Source organism: Glandiceps talaboti, chromosome 1 (assembly GCF_964340395.1).
Source record: "Glandiceps talaboti chromosome 1, keGlaTala1.1, whole genome shotgun sequence".
Lineage (NCBI taxonomy): Eukaryota > Metazoa > Hemichordata > Enteropneusta > Spengelidae > Glandiceps > Glandiceps talaboti.
In genome coordinates, this window is record NC_135549.1 from 9,819,302 (window position 1) to 9,845,998 (window position 26,697).

The 26,697-nt window shown below is 34.5% G+C and overlaps 1 protein-coding gene across 3 annotated transcripts; it reads left to right on the forward strand.

Moving 5' to 3' along the window:
* On the forward strand, positions 1-26,697 carry LOC144432585 (regulator of nonsense transcripts 2-like). 3 transcript variants are annotated; one of them, XM_078120833.1, is made up of 36 exons: positions 1-113; positions 982-1,525; positions 2,006-2,162; positions 2,331-2,375; positions 2,743-2,827; positions 3,116-3,192; positions 3,520-3,600; positions 3,967-3,996; positions 4,572-4,688; positions 5,277-5,324; positions 5,777-5,946; positions 6,566-6,740; positions 7,137-7,229; positions 7,483-7,522; positions 8,222-8,373; positions 8,969-9,035; positions 9,596-9,742; positions 10,243-10,346; positions 10,906-10,991; positions 11,557-11,665; positions 12,240-12,297; positions 12,624-12,679; positions 13,046-13,162; positions 14,110-14,337; positions 15,246-15,407; positions 15,930-16,068; positions 16,393-16,529; positions 17,331-17,517; positions 18,281-18,379; positions 18,953-19,110; positions 20,319-20,372; positions 21,229-21,324; positions 21,553-21,774; positions 22,495-22,573; positions 23,009-23,126; positions 24,086-26,697. In XM_078120833.1, exons 2-36 carry the CDS (start codon positions 1,014-1,016, stop codon positions 24,093-24,095), a joined length of 4,215 nt encoding a protein of 1,404 aa, XP_077976959.1. In that variant the 5' UTR covers positions 1-113; positions 982-1,013; the 3' UTR covers positions 24,096-26,697. The 3 variants fall into 3 exon arrangements, with proteins under 3 accessions (XP_077976959.1, XP_077976967.1, XP_077976976.1); XM_078120841.1 differs by having other exon boundaries at positions 24,089-26,697; XM_078120850.1 differs by lacking the exon at positions 24,086-26,697 and having other exon boundaries at positions 23,009-23,130.

The following is a 26,697-nucleotide window of genomic DNA, read 5'->3' on the forward strand; positions in this document are numbered from 1 at the left end:
GCGGTAGCCATTTTGCTTGCGACTTCTCCTCGAAACCGAAAGATAGACAAAATTGGTGAAAATTTCCTCATTTCGAAGGAAATTTTCGTGTATTTTGGACTGAAAAGAAAGAGGTACGTACGCATTGATGATATATTATATTGTTTAGCCAATAACCGCTTAGATTTTGAAACTGAGACTTCTTCCGTAAGACATGCTGTCGATGCAATGCAAACGGCTCGGCCAAACCAAAACAAACGTGTGCTATGACATGGATTGTTGTATAATGTATACAGTAATTGTAAAATATTTCATGATTTAGAATTTGATCGTAACAGTAAGTTTGACTAAGCTTACGAATGCACTTTTGTAAACCTCGTCGTATGAAGTAAAATGAGTGTGAAAGGTCAAATTGGCTGAGCGAAGGTCGTATCCCGTTCAGAAGTAACGTTAGCTGTCCACAACACTGCAACTACTTGAAGTTGTACACACTGACGGATAGTCGTGCTTTCACCGTGTTGTAGACGGAATATTTTTGGAATTGATTCAGAAAATGTCTCTCTAGAAACAATTGTCAGAATCTAGGCGTGTATTGTACTTTGTCATGACTAACCAACGGAGTGCGTCAAGTACTACATGTACATGGCCCAATCATGAAAGTACCACCCAACCAATCATGGGTGGTATTAATGTACTTCCATGGCTCAATGTTTACGTCTATAGAAACAATAAACAAAATTATTGAGGACATTTTCCTTTACAAATTTAAAAATGAATAACAACTGTTACTCAAATCATTTGAAGAATGAGATTTAAAATTACTCCAGAGGGACTGCCACTGGTGCCAGTCTACCCAGCTGCTTGTAATGTAAGTTGTAATTTTGGTGGTGGTGGTGGTGGTGGTATGTGGGGGGCTTTGGTAAACATATGGGGAGCCTGGGTAGATTTTACACATTTTCTACCCAAACTCTGACATGTATTTGTAAATATTACCCATTATAGGTTACTGATATGAAAATGTGAACCAATGTAAGATGAGCTCAGTTCCAGATGTAGATAGGCAGACAGAGAGTAAAGATGTTGAGGATAAAGAGGCACAACAAGAGGTCAAGCAGGAGAAAACAGAAGTTGTCAAAGATATCGAGGAAGTGAAAAAGAGTAGTGAGAAGGGTCAAGGTGATGAGAAGAATGCAGTAAAACACCAAGACTCTAAAAGTGATACAAAGGAAGACCATGGAAAGCAGAAAGTTGAGACACATGGAGGAGCTACTGAAAGTGTAAAGAACCAAGATAAAGATAAAGGAAAGGGGAAACCAGACTATAAAGAAAAAAACCGGGCTAGTGGTGATAAGGGATTCACACAGTCAAGATATGATTCCAGTCATAGTAGGAAAAATGAACGCAGGGATTACAAAGACTTCAAGAGAGGAAAAGACTATGAACAAGGGAGCAGAAGTGGATTTGGTAAAAGAGAAGAAACAAGAAAGTATGGTGTGAAAGAGAAAACTGATGTAACAAAAGATAGTATAAAGGACAAAGATAAGAGGTATGCAAAGTATTCATTTATTAGCCATCAGTAGGCACAACCTGGAAGGGGATTGTAGAATGACTCACCTGTGTGGCAAAATGGTGGCCATAATTGTTACAAAATTGCGTAATTTTCTTCCTACCTCCCTAAGTGTAATACATATATACAGATGATATACAGATGCTATTCAAGTGTCCAGTCGCACATTAACAATAGTTTATTTTTCAAATGAGCAACTAACCTTTGATATTGACCATCATAGTGGGGGTCAATTGAGTACACAGAGAGCCCTTTAAGTGCCTACACCCATTATTACCAGAGTTAACTGTCTTTGTACTTGTATTCCTTGATACATCTTCAAAGTCAAACTGCAATTGCTCAATAACTTTGGAAATTTTGTGTTTATATACATGTACATGCCCACTCAAGTGTCTGCAAATATGCTTAAAGAAGTATGTTTCTTAGTCAGACACTGACATTTATGTTTCATTGTTACAGCAAAATGGAGTCAAAAGAAACAAAGAAGATAGATAAAGCCAAAGAGGAAGCAGAAAGAGAGGAAGCAAAACGAAAAGAACAAGAAAGATTAGAACAGCAAAGGTTGGATGAAGAGAAAAAAGCAGAAGAAGAAAGGAAAAGACAAGAAGAAGAAAAGGTAATGCCATTGTATTTCATTTACCCTTCACCATCAGTTCCTGGTGTACCGGGAATGTGTAAGGTACCACCAGTTCCCAGTATACCAGGCATGCTAAGGTCATTCAGATGCACATGTGTTAGTTGTGTGTGAAATGACATTGTAATGAGTATTCTTTCATTGCTACAGAAACGACAAGAAGAAGAAGCTGCAGCAAGAGAAAGAGAAGAGGAGGCAAGTGTTCAGTGGAAATTTTATACCTCATTTTAGTGTCATTATTTGGTTGTTCAATAAGGATTTAGTTAATATGAATAAAGCATATAACTAGACTCATGTGACATGAATCTTCCATTACCAATAATTTAAAATGTATTGCAAATTTGGCCATCACTGAAAAAACATCACATATTTGCTTAATAAGTCAATCACGTCACCATATATCATTGAAAGGGAATGAATTCTCAGAATACACCCAGTTTCATAATTATTATTCATGATTGTACATTTATCATATGTATAATCACAAGAATGTAGTATCCACATATTTGTAGGTATAACATAATATTCATGAAGTTAATGTAGTATTTTCTTGTTGGTACAGAAACAAGCCAAGGAGATTGTGGTTGAAACAAGAGAAAGGCTTAAAGTGAAGGTGAACCTAAGAACAAGAAACTTGAGTGCTGCAGGTAACTATTTTTGTTGTTTACATGCATGTATTTTATATTATCAGGCAGAGTTCTTAATATTATGGTGAACATATAAATACTCCCAGATCAGTGTCAAGCTGACTATTCTTATGATCCTATAGTCAAAAAGAGCAAGCTGGTTTGATACAGTTGTCTTTTCCAGTGTTACATTTTCATCAAACATTCTGAATTAGATTTCGATATAAAGGATCAGTCTTGACAGAAAATCTTAAACATTACATGTCCAATTTATTTTTTAAAGTCCACTCCTATAATATTTTTTGTCAGCAAATCGACCAGAGGAGACCTTCTTCAGCAAACTTGACTCCAGTCTAAAGAAAAATACAGCATTTGTGAAGAAATTGGTAAGCAAACACACCAAATAGTATTCTTACAATGTTTTTTTGTTTTTGTTTTTACTAGTATTAAACATGAACTCTCATTCACAGAAAAGCAAAGTTCCTTGGCCTTGGTTTGTAGATTTCTACCTACCTACCTATTTTAAAATTGAATGTAATCAGAACCACACAATGTTTTTTTTTACGCCTTAGAGTAAAATATTTGAAATGGGACAATATCCCTATTTCAGTAACTTTCATTTTCAAACAAAGTTTGATTTTTAAGCAGCAGATATCAATGGTGTTCTCAAGATTTCTTCATAATGGCTGCTATCTAATTCTTTTGTTTTTCAGAAAACTATGTCGGAGCAGCATAAAGAATCCCTGTCAACTGATTTTAATTCTCTGAATCTTACAAAATATATTGGTGAAGCAGTAAGTTGAATTTCTTACAATTCTTGGTACCTGTAATAGCTTTTTACCTCATGCTAGATCCTAAGAGGGTCAAAATAGAACAGGAAGGTTGACTTATTCTCAGCAAAATGACTTAGGAACTCAGGTTTACCAACTTACAACCCTTAACAAAAACACTCTCACAGAACATGTACATGTTAACATGTATATGTAAAGTTTTGTTACCAGTAGGAAGTGAATGGTAACATGGCCATAACATTATTATATACTGTTAATGTACTACTTGGGAAATCATTTAAATAATTGTTACATTTTAGTCATATTATTGCAAGTTGCTGTATTTTGACATGTAGTTTGATTGCCATACTTTGTATTTTTGAATTGCAGGTTGCTGCTATAATTGAAGCTAAATTTAAGGTATGTAGAACCCAAGATATTGTCATTCTTGATCAAGAGGATAACTCCCCAGTTGAGTTAATCCCCTAGTGCACTTGTATATTAACTTGATTTGGCATATTTAGAGCCAGTAGTTTACAAATACTATACATGGTGTGCAAAAGTAACAGGATGGCTGTAAAGGTACTACCGATAGATATCACTTTAAATCAAATATTGAATGATGGGGAAATGCTTTAGAATGGTTGTAAGCACATTTCTGTCTTTCCTTGCTTTTGAATATTTTATAGTGCTCTTACAGTGTTCAAATAAAAGATGTACTTCTGAGCATGTCACATGTGACATTTAGCTGTTGTCGCTTACAAATCAATTTCAAATGTAGAGGGTTACAAATTACAAACAATTCTAATGTCATATATGTTGAAAGAATTCTCTTTTTCAAGTATTTGGGTGCTGGGTTTTGCAGTTGCAAAGTTATGCAGTTCTACTGCAGTGCTATTGATGATGTTGTTATTTGCTGTTCTATATTTAGCTATATAGACTGACTTCAAAGAAAAAATCCTTGATCATCTTTATATGTATGTTTCCTTTTGTAGATGTCTGATGTAAGCTGCGCCGTTCATATGTGCTCCCTTCTCCATCAGCGCTATGCAGAATTTTCACCACAGCTCCTTCAAGCATTCCAAAAAAGTTTACCAAAGAAAGATGAAAAGGTAGGATACATAAAAATATTGGAATCAAGTGACACATCATATGTAAGTTGTAAATATTATTATTATTATTTATTTATTGGTCCTCAAGGATATGTAGTATACAACTCACAAAAGTCCAGGCGAAACAACCACACAAATACAAATACAAATACAAATACAAATACAAATACAAATACAAATACACTTACATGTAGTACACAAATACAACTAAATACATGTTTGACAGATCAATCTTGCCTCAAACTTATCTTATTTGCATATAGTTTACCATATATTTGTGTCCATTGAACAGAACACATGTATATTTTCAGATAGTGATTTCAACGAATAAGCAAGTAGATATCCTTTGACAATCAGTTTACAGTGCACAAATACCCAATACCAACTGTGTTGATGTGAACATGAAATACTGCTTTTCACAGAGTCAGAAAATTATTGAGAATAATCTGCCAGGGTACAGAACATTCCTGACAATGCCGACGTGTTGTCAGATAGTTTTTTTGGATTTTTCTACTTTCCTCCCGCTTTTAGTAGCATTACTTTATACATTCATTCTGACATAACAAATGGTGTTTATTTATCAAATAGGTGGTAGATGCTGGTAAACTGAGAGCTTTATTGCGTCTACTAGCAGAGGTAACATTACATATTGCATTTTATACTTCAAAGGACAATATTAATCAAAAGTATTAATTAAGTAGTCACAATTTACATTGAGTCCAATTATTTTATTATACAAATTCAGTTGATTGTCTGAACCTGATCAACAATACAACTCCAGAGCGCCTTTCATTGGCTCCATCCTGTGTTGAATGGTCAATTGACGAGATGCAATCACAGAGAGATTTGATACTTCACTTAATACATGCCTAACAAATTTCAAATAAAGATCAATGTACACATATGGAGACACAATCTGACAAAAACAATAGCTTTTGGCATTTCGTATCAGTAAGGGCATCAAGAAGAAACAAGTGAAATATACTCACTGGGGAGGTAAACAAAGTACATTGTACATTGAAATCTCTATGTTCTGCAACCACTGCTGTTCTCTCCCATCTTATTTTTGTATTCTTTTGTGTGTTCAGCTTGTAGTGCATGGGATATTTACTGACAAGGAAGGCCTGCCACTTCTAGCAAACCAAATCTCATCTGTGACCAATGCAGACAAGGAAACCCATTCCAATATATCTCTAATACTTAGTTTTGCAAGACACTGTGGAGAAGACTATGCTGGTTTAATTCCTAGAAAGAATAGGTGTGACCTCATATTTGTTTCTTGAAATCTTAAAATAGAAGTATACATGTGAGATATACTCGCACCATGTGGTTGATTCTTAACATAAAATGAAAATACTGTTACAACATATTTGTATAGTTGTTCTCTTACTACAACATGATGGTCATTGGTATGACACTATTCTGAGGAACCAAGAGTAAATATTAAAACTATAGATTCTGCTGTCATAAATTCTCACAGTGTAAAATAATACATTCACCCATAATTTTTCTCTCCTGTAGGCATTTGCCTGTATGTCACACAAATTTTCCATAGCATGATACATAGTAGATTTGACAATCAAAGCAGTGACTTTAAAAGTAAGCCCTGCTCATGTGTGTCAACCAATACTTTGTCTCCATTGTAACACAGGTACAGATATTGCCCATGAGAACTGCTTAACTAGAACTTTGCTGTGTATCAGTGTCATATCAAATTGCCATAGAGGGCACACTGTTGAAACCTATAATTCTAAATCTACCTTATTTCCATAGAAACACAAAAAAGTCATAAGTTCTTGAAATGTGACAGAACCTGCTTATAATTTTTTCACATTCAGCCATAGTTTATCTTCACTGCTATCTTTTCCTCTTCCTAGGTTGTTAGCTGAAAAATTTGGTACTAGCCTTCCCAGGAGTGAGATATTTTCTGTAGAAGTTCACAAGTCATGTAGAAAAATGTTAGGAGATTATTACAACTCACTGTGCAAACACTTACTTCAAGAACACAAACAACTACAGAAATTGGATAAACATAACAGGAGAACATTACAGGTAACAAACTGATTTGTGTGTATTTAAATTACAGTGTTTAGTAGTTCAGTTTGATTGAAAAGGAAAATATGAGTGATAGAAGGACCTTATCGTCCTGAAAGAAAGAGGAGAATTGACAAAATCCTTACATCACAAGAATTTTCCAACTAAAGGAAGAATAATATTGTTGAAAAATATAATTATAACTGCAAACTTAATTTATGAAACAATTGGGACATTATGGTGATTCTGAATGTATGGACTCTGGGAATCATGTCTGGGTACTGCAGATGTGTGTTGTTGTTGTGACACAGCTGCATATAACTTGACTTACCCATTATACAAATAGATGTAAAAATCGTTGGTACTGTAGATACATGCAAAGCAACAATTTGTGCATTGAAATTGTCTTTTCAGATGAAAGGAGAACTTTCATCAGATAGGAGAGAAGAATATGAGAAAGCTCAAGCTGCATATCAGAAACTCTTGGTTAATACCTCAACCTTCTCTGTAAGTATATAATTATATACAGTAACATTTTATACAAACAAAATTAATGTGAATGACAGTTTTTGAGGATATCTCAGTCTGTTTTAGCAGTAATGAGAGTCAAACAGGTTAGGGTCTCGTGATAGATTTATATATGTAATCTTGTCTGCAGAAGAAATTGATAACAATAGAGTCATTATTTATTAGGTGCTGTTCTTAAGTATGAAGTGTGTTTCCACATTAATAGGATTATGTTTGCATTTTTCTTCCACAGGATCTTTTAGATGAGGACATGCCAGATCTTCCTGAAGATGGTATGTTTTAAGTTTTAAGACAAAGTGTTAATGAAGAGTTGTTGTACAGTTGTGTAGGTAGACTGAAGAATTCATTGTGGTGGGTGTGACTTATCACTTGAGTGAGAAGGAGTGCCCACAATGTTGACCTTTCAGTCTAGTGTGTAGGCTGTACTTCACTATAGTATGATACATGTATATATTGTACATTAATGCTGGTATTCAGCAATCTTACAGCAAATTGCAGTTCAGTAAATCAAGATTAGTGAGTTTGAAAATCTTGCTTACTTTTAATAATCATGTTTGCAGACTAAGTTGTAGTCATTGGTGAGACTTTGATTTTCTCGGCTACACATGTTTGCCAAAACTAGCAAAAGAGCCACCTACATCAATCTGTACCTTTCATGATAACATGCATGAAAAAAGGATGTATTTGACATAGGGAAATATAGAGCAGAGCCCATAACACTTACTTACACATTATAGATGCTTACTATAACTTCAGAAATTGTGCTCTCTTAGCCTGAAAACTTGATTAGAAAGACATGTCCTGTTACAGAAACTCACCAGGTGTGAGCTGGTAGTTATCTAGAGATTTGACAAAGAGATGATTGAAACTAGGAGATCGATGGGTATAAAATAGTAGTTTGTTCAACAAACTGATCATGATAAGAGTTGTGCAAAGGGATGATAAGATGTTTTAACTCTGGTATATTTCAGAAAGTATCAAACAAGATATTGGAATGGGTATTGATGTGTTTAACCCATACAATTTGACAGCAGAGTTTGACTTTGAGACTTCCCTATGGGAGGATGAAGATACTAAATCTTTTTACGAAAGTTTACTGGATTTGAAGGCCTTTGTCCCAGGGGTAAGTAACTTTATGCTATAAATCCTATTTTTACACAGCCTTGCAGCTATGAAACAGTCTTGTTATTCCGAGTATAAGGTAGGGAGTTAGAGCAGTGTGATGCTGAACCTATCATTACAGACACGTTGAAGAGGTCTCGAGAAACCCTCTAGAATGCAGATCAGTGTGTAGGCACAAATTACTGCCTGTGTTTAACCATGTTACATGTAAACACCCAGTATATTACCCTCTGGAGGTAGTAGGAGTCAAGACAACCTGAAGTAAGATGTCAGATGAACATATGTAAATTGAACTATAGGCAGCACATTTCTAAATGTACATTAAAACATCATCTGAGTTCAAGTTATTCAGATTCACCTCAAAATTTTAAGATTATGACTTATTAGGATAGATGTAATACAGCTAGATGCAAGTAATTTGATTATACAGTACACACACACACACACACACACACACACACACACACACACACACGCACGCACGCACACACACACGCACACACACACACACACACACACCATGTAAATCTGTAATGAGATGTCATATCATTTCCTCCATGGTATATGGCCACTGATTGATATTTTCCTTTTATCAGATTTTGTTCAAAGACAGTGAGAAACATGACACTGCCACTGAAGAAACAGCTGAACAACTCGCAGAAGGTAGGAGTGATGTTGACATATTAAATACATTTTATAATACAAATTCAATATGTGATATAACTGTTTATTACATGCACAATAGACACACGCAACATTATTTCTGATAGGTTCCAACAGCCAGGTCAGGATATTTGCCTAGCAGTTGAAGCTTATATTGTCCATGGTTCTTATAAAAGAAAAAGTAGCACCCTGTCTAAATTGTGATTTTGCAAAATCTCATATTGGTAATTACAAAATCAATATGCATTCATGTTCACTTAGCATGTAATGAAAAATTCTCTGTATTTATGTTTCATTTTGGTTTTCAAAAAGGGGAGTTAGACATTCATGTCACAACTCTTACATGTGTGTGTACAGTTTTGGGATGAGTGAAACAAGTGCTTACAATGAATGCATTTTACAGTCTACTTGAAACCTTTCTAACAAAGCAAAATGCAGGTGTGTACATGAAAATCTTGCAATAGTAACTGACATTGAGTACTGTTTTGTCACTTCTAAATTTCAAATTTTTTTTTCATGGTTTAATTGTGCATGGTTGTGTTACCAATACCACCAATCAGAAATGAGTAAACTTGATGTAAATGAAGTTGACACAGAGGATGATGGCACAGGAAATGAGACTGATGAAGGAGGAACTACAGATGATGCAGCTGATGAGGAGGAAGAAAAAATCATGGAAGATCTAGAAAACATTGCTGAACTTGAAGGTAAACCTGTTGACACTGGACATGCTCTTGTATATGACTGTGTAGAGCATGGTTTTCATCAGGCTTTTATAGAGTAGATAGTGTGTATTCCATTGTATGATATCTTGAAAACAAAAGGCGTTATTCAACATGCTCTTGCCATAGAGGGTGCTATTAACAATTTCACATATTTATGAATATTGAATCATGAGAAACAGAAAAAAACATGGCCACCCATCATATGAGAAGCAATATTATGTGTTGTAACTACCCATGTTACTACATGTAACTACCCATACTCAACTCAAATTCTTGCAGACACCACCCACGTATGTAAATGTACCAATAGGTGGAGACTTGTTTTGTTTTCATTTGAGAATACAGTTGGGGTTTGCTTAATGTATAACAAAAGTCTAGGCCAGGTTTAAAAGATAGCACACATTTCTTTGATTAATATATTTATGTGACCTGTGTTTCACGACTTATAGTAGAATTTGTGGCATATCTTTACCTTTGAATAGACACTGAAGATGAAGACCCTGTTACCAATATCAACATGAAGGCTTTGTTGGAGGCGTTCCTGCAAAAATTACCCACATGTGTCAACAGGGAATTCATTGATCAGGTAAGGGATATTCACTATTTGTTATGCATAGAATTAACCTTGATAGTATTGTTTTAAAATGCTCTCTTCCATCACCACAGCTGTCTGCAATCTGTGGTGGAAGTCAAGAGTCTCACAGGTCCCTTGTATTTTGAAGTCAGGGGTCATACCCCAAGTTATGAGGGCAAAGTCAAAATAGCAAGCGCCAAGATCTGTTAAAATGAATACATGCATGTATATATGTATTTATTAGGACACATGCATCTGAAAAACACACACAATCAAACTGCAATGCATCTATTTTAGAAGTTAGGCTAATCTTCCCAATAAGTTATTATGAAATATTTGGGTGTAGAAAATGTATGTACTTATATAAGTCTTGTAATATTTCAAACAAAAAGCTCTCCAAATAGTAGAAAGTTACAGCTGTAAAACTAGCAAAATTGATGAAATTAAATACATATGTATCGTCATTATTTTAGATGCCAATTAACATCACTAAGTGTTGGAATATTTGTCTTTGACCATAGAAGACTTAGTATTATTATATTATCTCATACTGTCTCAATTTCTTTTACAGGCAGCAGTTGACTTCTGTATGAACTTGAACACCAAAGCCAACAGGAAAAAATTAGTAAAGACACTCTTCCTTGTACCCCGAACAAGGTAAATGGTTTTGATATGTAAATCATGGATGTAGCTTACCTTTTGTATTGGATCATTAAAAGAACAACATAGTCATATTTATGTTATTCACTGCCAGGAACTAAAATACAACCCATAACACCAAAGTAAACCATTTTCTGTATGTACCACAATTGTTTATGGAATCCATATCAAGTGTAAAAGTATACTGTTTCATTTGCTAATTGACCACATTAGAAAGGCCACATGGTATGATTGTAAATAAACCAATTGAAACAGTATACTTTTACACTTGATACGAATGATATAAATGAGTGTAGCACATAGAGAAAGTGCTTTACAGTGTTACCCGTTGTACTGCAAGTATGTACATTCTGTATTACTACACCTTTTCTTACAGCTTGTTCAGAGATGAAGAACTATGTAGTTATTCTTTGATGAGTATATTAGTTGTGTTCAGAAGAGCTTCAAACAAACATGTTGTTGAATATTACAAATACCCACAAAGACAAAGTGTATAATTTCCTTTGAGTCAAGAATTCATTTTGCCATAAACTCATCTGTACACATGTTATTGACATTGCAGATTGGATTTGTTGCCGTTTTATGCACGCCTTGTTGCAATCCTTCATCCTTGTATGCCTGATATAGCAAGAGACCTTGTTGATAAACTCAAAGGAGACTTCAGATGGCATGTAAGTACCAAGTAGTTGTCTTGCAAGTAGTGATTAATTGAAGCATGCTATGAAAGAAAGGACTCATTTATGGACATTCTGTTAGTGTTCATGGTAAAGGCAAGATTTTTAGTTAAGAAAACATTTTCCAAGCGCAACCATATGGTTTCAAATATAAGCAGTTTTTTCTGACCTGACATGACTTCTTGTCAAGGTATATATGAATACTATAAAGTACTTTATTTTACTGTGCACAAGTAAGAATTTGTTCACATCATTGCATATGTAGCCACCAGTGTGCTCTATTTAGCCAATTTGATGTTCCACTGACGTACCTCAGTTTTTTGTGATCCACCAAAACTTGTTGTTCCTCTGTCCCTTACTATGTGACTAATAAAAGCAGAAAAGTTTTGATCATTTCGACCCAGCAAATTGTTGAAATTGATGTCTTTAACCAGAGGGCACACTAGTAGCCATACAATGTGAATTACTCTTCCTTCAGTTGTTAAGTTGAACACAAATATGAAATCTTCTTTCTGAATGTACTTTAAATATCTCTGTTATATGAAATGACTATAACCATGACGTTTTGCAGGTGAGGAAGAAGGACCAGATAAATCTGGAATCCAAAATAAAAACTGTAAGATTTGTTGGTAAGTACACAAATGACCATATATAGAGTATAACTGTGACTTCTGTCATTATGAATATCTCTCACTTGAATGAAAAAGTTAGTTTAGTATGTAGACAAAATTTGAAGACCCTCCCAAAAGGCCCAAAACTTGCATCTGAAATAGACAATGAGCCATCATATCTCGGGATTAACAGAATAAAAAACGCAATATAATTAAGCGTATTGTAGTAGATAATTGCTGACGAGTTCCATAAGGGTTAACATACATGTACTTGTACCAAGTTCCTTTGGGGTTGACATACATGTACTTTTTTAAATTTAAATCATTCTTTTCGTTGCAAACAGGTGAACTAACAAAGTTCAAGATGTTTCCCAAGCAAGACACCTTACATTGCCTCAAGGTTAGTTTTCAGTGTGTTTGGTGTTTTGACACCTTCGTTTAAAACTGTTGAATTCAATAATAATGTTAAATAGAAATTTGTGTATGTGTAACATATTTCTGTAGTTTCAAACACACATTCTTATCAATAATATAGAATTGTGATTAAACTATGTACATGTTGAAGATGAACTCTAGAATGAAAAGTGAATAATTATTATAGAAATAAAGAAAAACTTACTGTAAGTATGCACTGTCTTGTATTCCATAAATTGAGGTGTAGATCAATGGTAGTGAGAATTACAAGTTTTTGTGAATTTCATGGACCAGTTGTTTTGGTTTTAGAGTTGACAGTAATGTCATGAAATCTCATTTTCTTATCAAACAGATGCTAATGCATGATTTCTCCCATCACAACATCGACATGGCCTGTAATCTTCTAGAAGCATGTGGTCGTTTCCTGTACAGATCACCAGAATCACATCTCAGAGCAAATGCCCTGTTGGTAAGTTTCATACACATGTTATACTCTATCAGTAACAACACTTACACATCTAAATCTTAAACGTGCCAAAACATATTGCCCCTATAGTTTATGGCATAGAATGTAAACTGTTCTTTTAGGGGTCTCTGTGTTGGTCTTTCTAAAGAAAATTGAATTCAACAGAATCAATAAAAATAATAAAGCACTCTGCTACAAAAATATGATGGTTTGTCCTTGTTAAAACTCAAGATACTGGTACTGTACAAGGGTACAACTTGAATTCACTTGTGTATGAGAATGCAAAACACAGATTCAATGAAGAAAAGTCTGTTTATTAGTTGAAAATACACACAAATGCAATACTGTTTCAGAATGAAATGCAGAGATTGTACATGTATTTGAAAGTAAATAAGATAAGTCCTGGTAGACATTGGTAGTTGATCCAACATTGTTTTTGTAAATCTTTCACTGTAACCTCTTCATAACAAAGTCAACGACAAGATATGAGAGTAGAATGCTCACAGTACAATGTTTCTTTTGAAAGTTAAGTTCTAGGACATGAACAGTGCTTGTTGTATGCATAATACCTACATTATATACATTAGAGCTGTTTACATATTATGTTAACTTGTACCAGATTTTTCATTGATCCACTGGTCAAAGAGTATATTTTTTGGGTACAGATAGCGTGCCACACAACTCTATGAAGTGGAGAGTGTATTACATGATAATGTGAATAATTTAGATCATACATGTAGTGAAATACAAGAACTGTCTAAAGTTGTCATTAATATTGATGATATGGAATCATGAATGTCTGTTGTTTTTACCTTTATGTATTATTCATTTAATTTGTGTATAATACAGAGATCTTGAGAGTAGTTAAAGGTGTTGATGTACCTTTTCCTCTAAATAAAAGGGGATTGATACACAGATGTTGACAGGGTAACAATTATGTTTCTTTTCAGGAATTGATGATGAGAAAAAAATCCAAGCTGCACCTGAATGAAAGACAAATGACAATGGTAGAAAATGCATTCTTTTACTGCAATCCGCCTGATGTCAAACAGGAAGTGAAGAAAGAAAGACCTCCCTTACATGAATACATTAGAAAGCTGCTCTACAAAGACCTGTCCAAACTCAACGTGGAAAAGATACTGAAGCAAATTAGAAAACTTGCATGGGATGACAGAGTGGTAATATTGGTGTTGTTTTCTAAACTTTAAAACCCATGTTTAATATTTAAGACAAGATATGCCACCCTTGTGTACCCCTCCCTTTAAGTGTTTCTACTACGTAAAAAACAACATGAAACTGGTTCACTTTCATATTTTAAATTGTGTTAACATGTCATTGGGTAGATACTGCTTTTGTTATTCCTCGGGCAGGGTTCTCTTAGATCTTCACAGCATAGCAAGGTCATAGTGGTTTATAGAAAAGCAAAGCAGATACATGTATACAATTCTTGAAATAACTGGTGCACTTGCTTGCTTGTGTCAAGCAGGAACGAGACAAGGTTCATGCAAAGACATAGAATGCAATCAGTGTCAGTTACTTGTCAAAGGATGAACACCACAGGATCCCATATCCCATAATCCTGTTTACTGATTAGAACACTACCTAACTTCCACAGATGTAAACAAACTGATAAGAGCAAGGCATGAACCTATATCAGGGGCACCTACTGTTGTTTTTGTATGAGCTCTCTGGTCTTCACCAAGTTTGTCTTTGCCTTGGGTCTTTTGTTAGCGCTCTTCATTCAAGCAAATGCACTTGTGCTTTTTCACTGGTTGTATTTCACATTGAAACAAAAACTATAGATCTCTTGACTATTTCGTTATTTCCCTGGGACTGGGACATTGTTCAAATGTGATGCACTCAATCATTCATTGATGATTCTCAGGAAAAACTTGCCCAAATAATTGTGAAAAAAGTTATAAACATTCTGATGCTTCTCTACCCATTCACCTTGGAACATTTCATTATGAGTGTGTAATTCAACATTCATGTATGTAACAGACAGGTAATAAGGCTTATTTTGCAAAATTACAAACATAGCATCAGTTTGATCACTTATAGTGATGCTTTTCATCATCCAATCTAGATTAGCAGCTATACTACCAAATGTCTGACATCTATTTGGAATGTCAAGTACAACAACATTCACTGTGTGGCTAGTTTGTTGGCTGGTCTTGTGCCATATCATGAAGAAGTTGGAATTCAAGTGGTTGATGGTGTGTTAGAAGAAATCAGACTAGGCATGGAGGTAATGATAAAGTAACTTGACAGTACTGAAAAGCGTTTTTACTTTGACAATCTCATATGACCAAACCTCCAAACTATGTTGATAGAATATCCATATGCATAGATTTGAATATGCATAACCATAGATTATCATGCTTATTGCATAACCCAGGCATGGCAAGAAGTCAAAACATGGAGATTACAAATTACAATGTCCAATGTAAAGCATCCATGAAACAAATCATTGTTGCCAATATTGACATTCTTGCCAGCTGTGCTCAGGCCTGTGAACTGCACTTTTTTGTGTTACTATCTCCTCACATCAATTTATATCCATTTACAAAATGACTTTTGAATAAATTGATTGACTATGTAATATTGCTACATTTTATTTCAACCAATGATAGTCTCTTATTTAATTTTATTAGACTTGGTTTTATTTTCACATGATGTCGAGTTACTTGTTACTGACTAGTGTACATGTACATGATTGGCCATTTCCTGTTTTACTATGATCAGCATAATTATTACTTGCCCTGTACAGATAAATCATCCTAAGTACAACCAGAGAAGAGTTAGTATAGTGAAATTTCTGGGTGAACTTTACAACTACAGGATGGTAGAATCTTCTGTCATCTTCAAAGAATTGTATTCTTTTATCACATTTGGAGTCAACTTGGAAGGTCAGTATCTACAAGTTTATTTCGTTCATCTAGAAAATTTGACTATAATATCTAGGGATTATATAAATGGTAGTTATGTTTTCAACTACACATACTGAGTGTTGTGATATCATACAATTACCTCATGTTGTGGTGTAAATCTACATTTTTGTCATATCAAATGTTGCAAGAGATCTATGGACATGATGATAAAAGTTATCTTGACAAATTGAGAAATGTTTATTTACTTGGCAGAGTACCTGATGTGATGACCTGAGATTGAAACATGAGGCTAGTCTGCTCTTTAATTGACAACAATATTTCACATAAACTGTTTGTTTTCAGGTCCATCAACTCCCATTGATCCTCCTGAACACTTGTTTCGTTTAAGACTTGTCTGTACTTTACTTGACACATGTGGACAGTATTTTGACAGGGGATCCAGTAAAAAGAAATTAGACTGTTTCTTTGTTTATTTCCAGGTAAGTCAAACAGTTTTTCTTTATCTTGACAAACCATTGCACCCTTGGAGGAATTTACAAGGAATTGTTACTGTTACTATGTGTTTTAACATAAATTGCTCTATCATCTGTTCTTCTGATACCAATAGGTTGCGTGTCAATCCTCACAGCGTCACATACTTGTAATTTTGAAGTTTCATATACATAGGTTGACAGAGTTAGGTTTGATGGTGATAAACACAGGTCCAGTCATAAAACAAATGATGAAAAAATATAAAGGCATGTACATGTACTATCTACACAATACAAGATGAAATATGAACAAATAAAGTCTTTTTGATTCATATACGTAGGTTGACAGAGTTTGGTTTGATGGTGATAAACACAGGTCCAGTCATAAACAAATGATGAAAAAATATAGAAGCATGTACATGTACTATCTACACAATACAAGGTGTAATATGAGCAAAAAAGTCTTTTTGATTCATATACCTACTTTACTGTTTTTCTTTTGATGTATAATTGAAAGCATTTCACAGCTTCAACTGGATTGACAAAAAGCTTTACAGACATTGGTTAACTGTACACTTTGAACATTTGATCATCTGGCTTGTGAGAAACCTTCCTTCGTTCATCATCTGGGTAACGAAAACGATTTTTGTTATGCCAGGTGATGACATGTAGCAATGTTAGTAAGATTTCTTCTGAGCCAGAGGATGAAAATTAGCAATGTTTGTAAGACTTTGTCAAGCCAGACAGTGCTCTTTTTCAGATGACATGGTTTCAGTCAACTAACTGTTATATTTACTGATTACTTTGCAGAGATATATTTGGTATAAGAAACAGTTAGAATTGTGGAACCCAGACACACACCCTTTCCCAATTGATGTAGAGTACATGGTTTCTGACACCTTAGAAGCACTCAGACCAAAAATGAAACCCCCTTCAAATGCTGATGAAGCCAATCAAGCTGTCAGAGATTTGGAACAAGAGTATCTACCCAAAATAGGTAATATATTCTGTGTCTGTCATCAGTCTGCCATGCCTATCATTTACAAGTACACAATGTACTTTATGGAAGCATTGTTTTCCTCTTTCCTTGCAAAGTTTATATGTTCTCCAAGTACTAACTCAGTATGTTCCTAAGTAAAGTAATAGCAAATCCACAGAGACAAGAGAATCCAATTGATGGTAATGAGTGAGAAAATAACTGTGTTTGTTTGTTGCCATGTAGCATTTAAAGTATATACCTAAACACAGATGTACAATGCTATGGTTATATGCTATTTCTATATGTATTCTGCAACTACTGTAATTTGCTAATTCTTTACCGCTCTGTAGCTACAAATTATGATGTGCAAAGTGTTTGATGAAACACAAGTTTGTTTTCTACAGTGCTAAATAAGAAACTATAATGTAGCTTGCTTGCTTGCTGTTGATGAAACTCAAAGAATAACCTTTAGATGATTGTGTGTACTAAATGTAATTTAGAGTGCAAGTTACAGCATTGAAGGTAAAGTCAGTATTTAGTAGTGTATGTATTTTAATTTTTTCTTAGTGCTGCTGCTAACAATCTTAGTGAGCCCCGATACAAAAGGGATGCACTAAATAAATAAATAAATAAATAAATAAATAAGTAAAATAGAAAGATAAATTTTCCAAGTTACTGCTATGTGTTGTAGCTATTGGTACATTTAGCATTTGATTTTGCCATCTCTTTTGATATGGTATGACTAGTTGTGGTGTCTCATATACTGTGATATTATTTACAGCACCCTACTTACCTATGAGTGACAGTGAAGAACACGATGAAACTCCACATACTTTGACAACTATTGTTGAAAAAGATGAAGCAGCTGAACCAGAGCCAGGTAAGTTTTACTGTTACAAAAAAGACATATCAACAATAGGAGAAAGTACAAGTACAGTATCTACAAATATCTTGCATCAAACCATTTAGAAGTTAGCCTTTCTATGCCACAGTAATTAATAACAAAATCTTTCCTGTCAAAATATATGTTAAACAGTTGACTTAATGAAACGAAAAATGTTGAATTCAGTCTTTTATTTAGTAATCATTGTACATGAATGATGTTCTATGTTGTGTCATCACTGCATACCTTAATGCAAGTGATTAGACTAGCATTCCATGTACACAAAACCACATGAAGTTTTACTTTGTTGTTTTTGAATAGATATACATGTATGTAACAGTAACAGAACCCCGCCAGTGTGGGCACTCATAGTATCTGCTCCTGTGTTTGCCTTGTGTTCTGCTAGATTCTTACTCATTTTACATGTAAAAGTACAGCCACAACAAATGCAGATGTCAATTGTGCCAACACCACAAGTACACCCTGCTGGCAGTCAACCATCATGGGTTCCAGTCATGATATTTCCACTGTAATCTCATAGATTTATTGTCCCTTTGTATTCCATTATAGAACATATACCAGAAATAGGAAGTGATGGTCTGCCAATAATCACAGAGATGGATGAGGAGAGTGACTCTGATGACTCTGAGAGGGGCATGAGACAACATGAACATGGTAGGAGCAGTCAGAGTCAAAGTATGAGTCAAGAAGGTGTGACAGATAAAGATGTGAGTATATCAGTCACAAAACTGATGAATATACTGTAAGATTATGGGGTCCTATAAAGTTATATATTTTTTGCAGTTAGTAGCAGTAAAATTAAAGAATGAAGTTCAGCTTTCATCTGATATTATTTGTTTTTTGCTGAAATCGGGTTAGAAGTAAACGAGTCCAAAGAAAGTAGAAATGGTGTTGCTATTTGTGTGCTTACATGTATATATATTAATAGAAATCACTCAGAAACTGATGATTTAGAGAAAACCAGTGTTAGAGTGAAATAAACCAATGCTAGACACGTATTGTTAACTTGTATTTATCACACTCACACCAGTACCTTTCTTCACACGAAATCACTGTCCTCTTTTCCATCCATGTTACATGTACACCATGATTTCACAAATATAGTAGTGTTGTAACTCGTACACTAAATGTGACATTATAGTGTGTCTTAGTTAGCTAGTCTAGGTAGACAGATGTCAGGCAAGTCCATCATGGATATGTCAATTAAAGTCTACAGCTGTCGTATTTCATCATTACTGTAAAATAACTTTTATTTCGACACAATCATGTGAAACAATACTAATGAGTAATTCATTGATAAGAATAAAATGCAGTAAATAAAACCTGGACTGGTTGGTGTCAGGTACAAATTTAAGCCCAAGTTAAAGGTAGAAAATAGGACAGATGTAGCTACTAGAGACAGGACAGGACAGAGTAGTAGGCAAAGGTAAGACAAACCTAGAAGTACATTTAAGAGAAAGTCAGGTTAAATATCGGTGGATTTTATTTGATAGGAACAGGACGTAAGCCTAGGCAATGTAGAGAGACATAAGAGAGACAGGATAGTTGAGTATACTAGGCAGGCAAGGTAAGGCAATCTGAAATATTAACTTTTGAAAACTGAGAGCCAAACTTTGGTGGAAAATAGTGCAGATAGACTTGCATGAGATAGGACAGAACCTCCAGAAGTCTATGTAAGGTAGGACTGAATCAGGTAAACAAGTCAGAACAAACATAAACCAAAGTATGTGCACATGTTGTTGATGAAAGTAGATCATGACTTAGCTACAGTGTTTGGTAGAAGAGAGGTGTAGGCCAGGTAGATGTGTGTGTACAGAAGATACTAGAAAGGTGTAAGATTAAGTAGGTAGGTAACTATTCTTTGTATGATTATCAAGTAAAGACAGTTTGGATGGGACTTTATTTGTATATGTAGGAGGAGGACACAGATGGCATGGACTCAGCTGGTGAAAATGAGGAAGAAGATAAGGTAAGACTGAGTCCTTTCAGTGCATTCACTGATGCTGGTATACTTTGTGTGTTATACTTGTATAGAAGTGTCAAGTTTTGTTATTTGTATGCTTTTATCAGTCATGTCACATACATGCATCACATCAAGTATAGAGACAATTCTATATAAACACAAAATGAATGGTTCTTGAAAAAATGTCACTATAACTCAAAATCTCCTACTATTGTACACCTTACTCACATAGTATGTTGAAGGTTTATGATCAACATGTTATCTGAGACAGTTCCTAGTATCAATGCATAAATCGGAAACACATGACAAAAATTAAGAGTGCTAACCACCCTCCAATAGATAATTGTATATCTAAATGTATATATAAGCTTATTGAGAAGGTTACTTTTCCATATCAATGTATCCTCTTTGACTTATCTACATATACCAAATACATGTGGTGCATAATGAAACCTTTATGGCCTAAATATGAGTTGCATGTACTCAGTTCAAGAATTTTCCAAAGATAAGAAACTTCCATCATACAATCTTGCACCAATACACTCTGTATATCTAGCTATAGAGGTGTCATGGGGCAGTAGGTGTATGTATGTGTCATATCTGTGATCGTAGGCTCTAACATAGTGTCATGCACATACACATGTACTAATACTAGTGAGTGATAGTCTTGTGTGTCTGTAAAATGTGTGAAAAATAAATGCATATGTGAAAATAAAATGGCAATGGCCATGAACTCAAATTAATTGTCTTGTAGTGAATCAAGCAACAGAAGGTATTCATTTGTTTATCTTTAAACTTGATACTGTATAGTGTATTCTTAGCTAGAGTTTTAATTTGACATTTTTCAATGTGCAATTTCTAGGTGACAGTACTAACTGGTGGCCCCAAACATATCAAGTGTGATGAAGATGAGGATTTCCTTACCGCATTTGATAAACTCATGGCAGAGAACTTGCAGGTACATGTTTGACTTCAAGTGCAGTAGTTTCATTTTCATTTTAATCCGAAAAAACATCACCTGTGGTAGGTGGCTGAACTAAAACCATGATTTACATAACAGCTAATTTACTGGATTAACTCTCCATTCAAAACTTGATAGAACAAAACTATATATTTTATTACAATAAAACAACTCAATACACTTTGTAATGCTGTTGATATTAATTTCTTTCTTTTTTTAATACAGCAAAGAAACAATGAGAACATCAAAGTACCTCAGTTAGATGTCTCTGTTCCTGTGAATTTGAAATCTAAGAAGAAAACTTTTGACCAATTGAAGCTTGTTGAGGAGCCAAAAAGTCATGTAGACTTTGTCATGATTACCAGGAAAGGAAATAAACAACAGTACAGAACTGTGCAAGTGCCAGCTGAATCATCTCTAGTACTGAAACTAAAGAATAGAGAAGAGGTAATTTATCAAGTTTAGTTAATACCTCCATGGGGCTAGGTTCTGTATGTGTTTAGGGTATTTTGTGTTCATCCATGCAGCCCTTTGTAAGCCTTATGTTGGCAGATACTAGACATTTTGTTTCCTGGCTTTACACATAAATATATGAATACATGACTGGCAGTTTAACTTAGAGTGAGAAGTACATTTATTGTTGAGGCACAGGGATTCAAAGGAATGGACAGCTTGTACATTAGTGATAAATATATTGTTTAGGACCAGGTTATGTTATTATCTGTTGTGTATATGATTAAGAACAACTTATGGAGTGTCTAGGAAATGTTTGTTGTAGCCAGGTGTCATTGTACAGTTGCATTTGTGCCAGGCCAGCATATTTGGCTCTCTCTCTAGCTATACCAATGTTCATATTGAACAAAGCCCTCTCGTGTCCCCTGATTGTCTCCATGATAAAATTAAAATCATACTCCAAACAAAATCTCATTTTATGCAAAAATATTATTGAACCAGTCCCCAGACCCAAGATTCCTCCTTTCTGGTCTTCAAACAGCAACTAAAGAAGCCTGAGCCATGTTCTGAAAACTCTCTAGGGAGACTGAACACTGTTATACTGTTATCCTGTACACATGAAAGATTTTCCAGTTCATTGAACAAACTAGAACTGATTTTGTAACATAGCCTTGCATATTGTACAGATGAAATAGTAATATTTTGTGATTGCAGGCTGAACTGGCAGAGAAACAGAAAATGAAACAGCTGACTCTGAATATTAATGAGAGACAAGAAGAAGAGGACTACCAGGGTTAGTACATGTACACATTGTGTCAGACAACATAGTTTTTGTACAGACTTCTCCATCTTTGTCCTCATCATTTAAGTTAGACTCATTGATAAAACTCCTGTATACCAGTTGTATGGCTGTTTTGTGAAGTCATATAGTATATACACAGAAAAATTTAACATCACTGACCTAAATATCACCAACATGTAGCTAGGAGTGTCAGTGAAAAACTGTATGTGTTTTATCTTATAATTTACAATGTAATTAAAATTTTATCAGAACTTCTTTCAAATATGTTAATGAAGAGGTTTACATATCGAGACCATTACTTATATTATTACCCCCGACTTATCAAAATAAATTGCTTATTTCATTACTGAAGCTGAAATGGTTGTCAAAAATATGGGACAGAATAAAATAGATATTTTCCATCCATTTGGAATGATTTTATTACAGAAATGCTTGCAGCAATGCAAAAACCAGCAGCAGCTAATACAAATCGGGAAAAGAAAACTAAATTCCAACATCCTAAAGGTGCTCCTGATGCTGATCTAATCTTCAAATCTGGTGGAAGGTGAGTGTTTGTATTTTCCAACCTACTCTCACTATCATATACAAAGTTATCCCTAGTCTCATTATACCAGTTACTGGTCTCCTCACTAAAGGACTCACAGACCAGTAACACCTGTGCTTGCCAGTTGAAGACATCTTTGATCCATTGGTTGTTGTAATACTATTTTTGCATACAATGAATAAGATAAGATACTAATTTATTGATCCCCACGGTGAAATTGACATGATCGCAGGGGTTCTAAATTGGACCAATTGTCATTTTATCAAGAGGGTGTACTGAAACTGCAGTCAAGATGGCTTTACACCAACACTGCAAATGTACATTGCTAAAGAAACATTTACTATTGTTTTTAAGGAAGAATGCAGTTTATGGACCGAGTTATTAGATAACAGCTTGAATCACCAATACTTTGGCAAAGGAATGCTTGTTCTGGTCCTTTTCAAATCTTAAAAGTAATTTATATGTTCACCATCTTGGTGTTTTTAAAAAGAAAATCATCAATCTAGTATTTTCCTGTAGAGCTATCAGAATTTGTTTGCCATTTGTAAGTGTGATACTGATAGGTAGTTTTACATCATTTTCATCTTTATTCAAAAACTTGCACAGTGACCCCTATGTGTTCTTCATGATTTGATCTCTAAGAGTAAGAGTGGGTCAGAGTTTCCTTGATCAAAGTAACAGCAAACGTTACAGACCTTTATATCAGAGATGCATACTACATTAACCTTGCATTCTTTATGACAATTCATATTTATAGATAATGATATCATACAAGTACTACTGTCAAAGTTCATGCTCCTGTTTTGTTACAGCAAGAACAAATTTAGTACCATCAAGAAGTATTTAACTGAGAAAATATATCATCGGCACAATGTATATGGAAATTACTGAAGTAATCACTGTATTAACTGATGCATTGTTTAAGAACACTTATTAACCATGTATTATGTTACGTCTAGGAGATGGTAAGCCCAACCACGCTAGTAAATACCCCACTGAATGTGGGCTGAACCAACCAGTACAGGTGGCAGCCAAATGAGATGCAGTCCCCTACTGCATATGGAGAGAATGCTGTCAATGTGCCACATTATGGAGAAGTTAGCGCTTTGCTAAACATTGATACTGTCTGGGAGTAGTCTTCAAGAAAGTGTCACCATGGTAGATATCGTCATAAGATGTTATGTACTGTCTGTCCACAGACAGAGGTGACTCTTCTAATATTTCTCCTCTGAAACAGTAAATAGTTTGTGCCAAAGATTTAAGTTAACACAAGTGGATCAGTTAATACTGTTGATAAGGCAGATGATGAAATATGATTTGTGCAATCAAACTCTTACAATAAAATGGAAATAGGAAATAAAAGCAGTTCAGTATCGACTCATACATCCATACTTGATTTCTAATTGCTGACAGACAGACATGTCAGATTAAGTTGGACAGTTTTTCATATTTCGTAATTTTTGATCATTTTCATCTCTTTCACGTGACCAAACTGAGGTCATTGATGTATGAAATACTGATACCATGGTTCTTCCTAGGTTAAAAGTGTCTTCATTTCAGCTATCAAAATTTATGAGCCTTTTTATCCATCAAATACATGTACATTCATATTAAAAGATGTCAGTATCAGACAACAATCAAATGCATACTTCATGAATGATCCAACTGTCAGATTTGGGGATTTTTTGTTTACTTGAGTGAAAGTGCCTGTAAAGTCAGCATTGAATGCTAGTTAGAACCGACCAGCACTGACCAGGATGGGGAGAATACTGAAGGTAATTGGTTCATTGTGAAATTCAAAGTTAACTGATGGGGAGAAAGATCTTGATATAATAGTCAAAAGGAGTTAAGCAGTCTTAAGATCTTGTGTCGGCAATTTCATAGTGTCTTCAAAAAGTATACAGAATTGGTACTTCATGATGAATTTCGATATTGTTGTAGTTCTCAGATGGGTTCGTTTTCCATTTTTAGATGTCTATGATAACATTTGGTTTCTCAATTTACATGTCATATTATCCCAACATACACATCTACATAATGATAAGTTTATTCAATATTCCTAAATTTAAAACGCTGAACTTCTGTATACTTTACTCAGCCTAATTCAAGCACATATTCTCAATATTGATATCAAATACAACATACAATCTAAGCTTGACTTCATTACAGTGTTTAACTATTTCTTCCACAGTTACCATTTAGACATTCTCTGGAAAAAAAATAGCTACCTTCAAAAATATTGAATTATCTTCCAAACTATATGTAGACATCTTTATTTCTTACAAGTTATATTTTTACAACCCTAGATGTTACAGTATGCATGCAAAGCTCATACCCAAAGTCTTGATATCTTTTAAGTAATGTACAATTGTTGAGGGTCCAAATGGAGACTTTAGGCTTTGCTCCTGTTAGAATTCATATCGTTGTCTTTACTATCAGTGACCCAACATTACTCTTCACAGTTCTTCGCTGCAATATGTGAAAGTTAGATAAATAGGTACAGTTATACCTCAATAAAGGCAAACCATTATTTCAAATCCTTGTAAATACACAGCCATGTTCGTGTTTGTGGCTCAGGTTTGGCTGTCATAAAACATATCATAACCCAACTATTTAGTATGTTTGTGTAACTGGTTTATTTATCAACAACAATCTGATGCTACAATTTCAGTTGTTACCAATCAATTTCAATACACATGCAGAAGCTATGTCAAAAATATTAATTTGAATTTCAAGATTTCAAAATTTCCATCATTATTCAAGAAGACTATTGTTTGCACATGTCCAGTTTATTTTAAGTCAGCTAACACAGTATTCATACAGGACTGGTAAGGATAGCATGACCTTTGCTCTGTAGACATGATTATAAGTAACTTGGTAAGTAATCATCACCAGTCATTTAAGCACTATGGTTCTTTGTTTATGTAGACATAAAGTTTGTCTACATCTACAGAGCAAACAATACACTATCTTTGCCAGCCTTGTATGTGCTCCTGTAGAGTGAAACTCGTAGGAATTTGAATTGTATGCTCTTTTTTAAAAAACAACAACATTTGCATACTGGAGTTATTTTAATGAAAGAAGTTTGCATTGCTTGATGTTATCTATGCTATAGTGTAGCTTTTTACTCGACAGTTCTATATTCTTATTCATTAAAAGATACACCATGGAGAAACATCTGTGTATTTGACAACAAAATGAAAATATGTCAAAATTGACTAAAAATCTACTTTGAAAAAATTGAAGATCACATGAAAGACAGTTGTTGAAGGAATGTAGTGATGTCTACTGACATAACTGTATGTAACCAACATCAACTAAAAAAAATTGATTTCTTATGAGAATAAAGCCTTCCCATAGTCAGGAAATCTATTAGCAGAGCAACATTTAAATGTTATCAAGATAGCACCTTACACAGCATTTGTACATGTACACACTCAATAATGGAAGTCGGTACGTACCTATCAAGTTATATTTCCATGTATTTGTGGAATGCAAATGTTTATATACAGGCAGTCTCAGAAGTGTTACTTTTTCAATCAGTACAGTAATAAATACTACCCCACGGCTT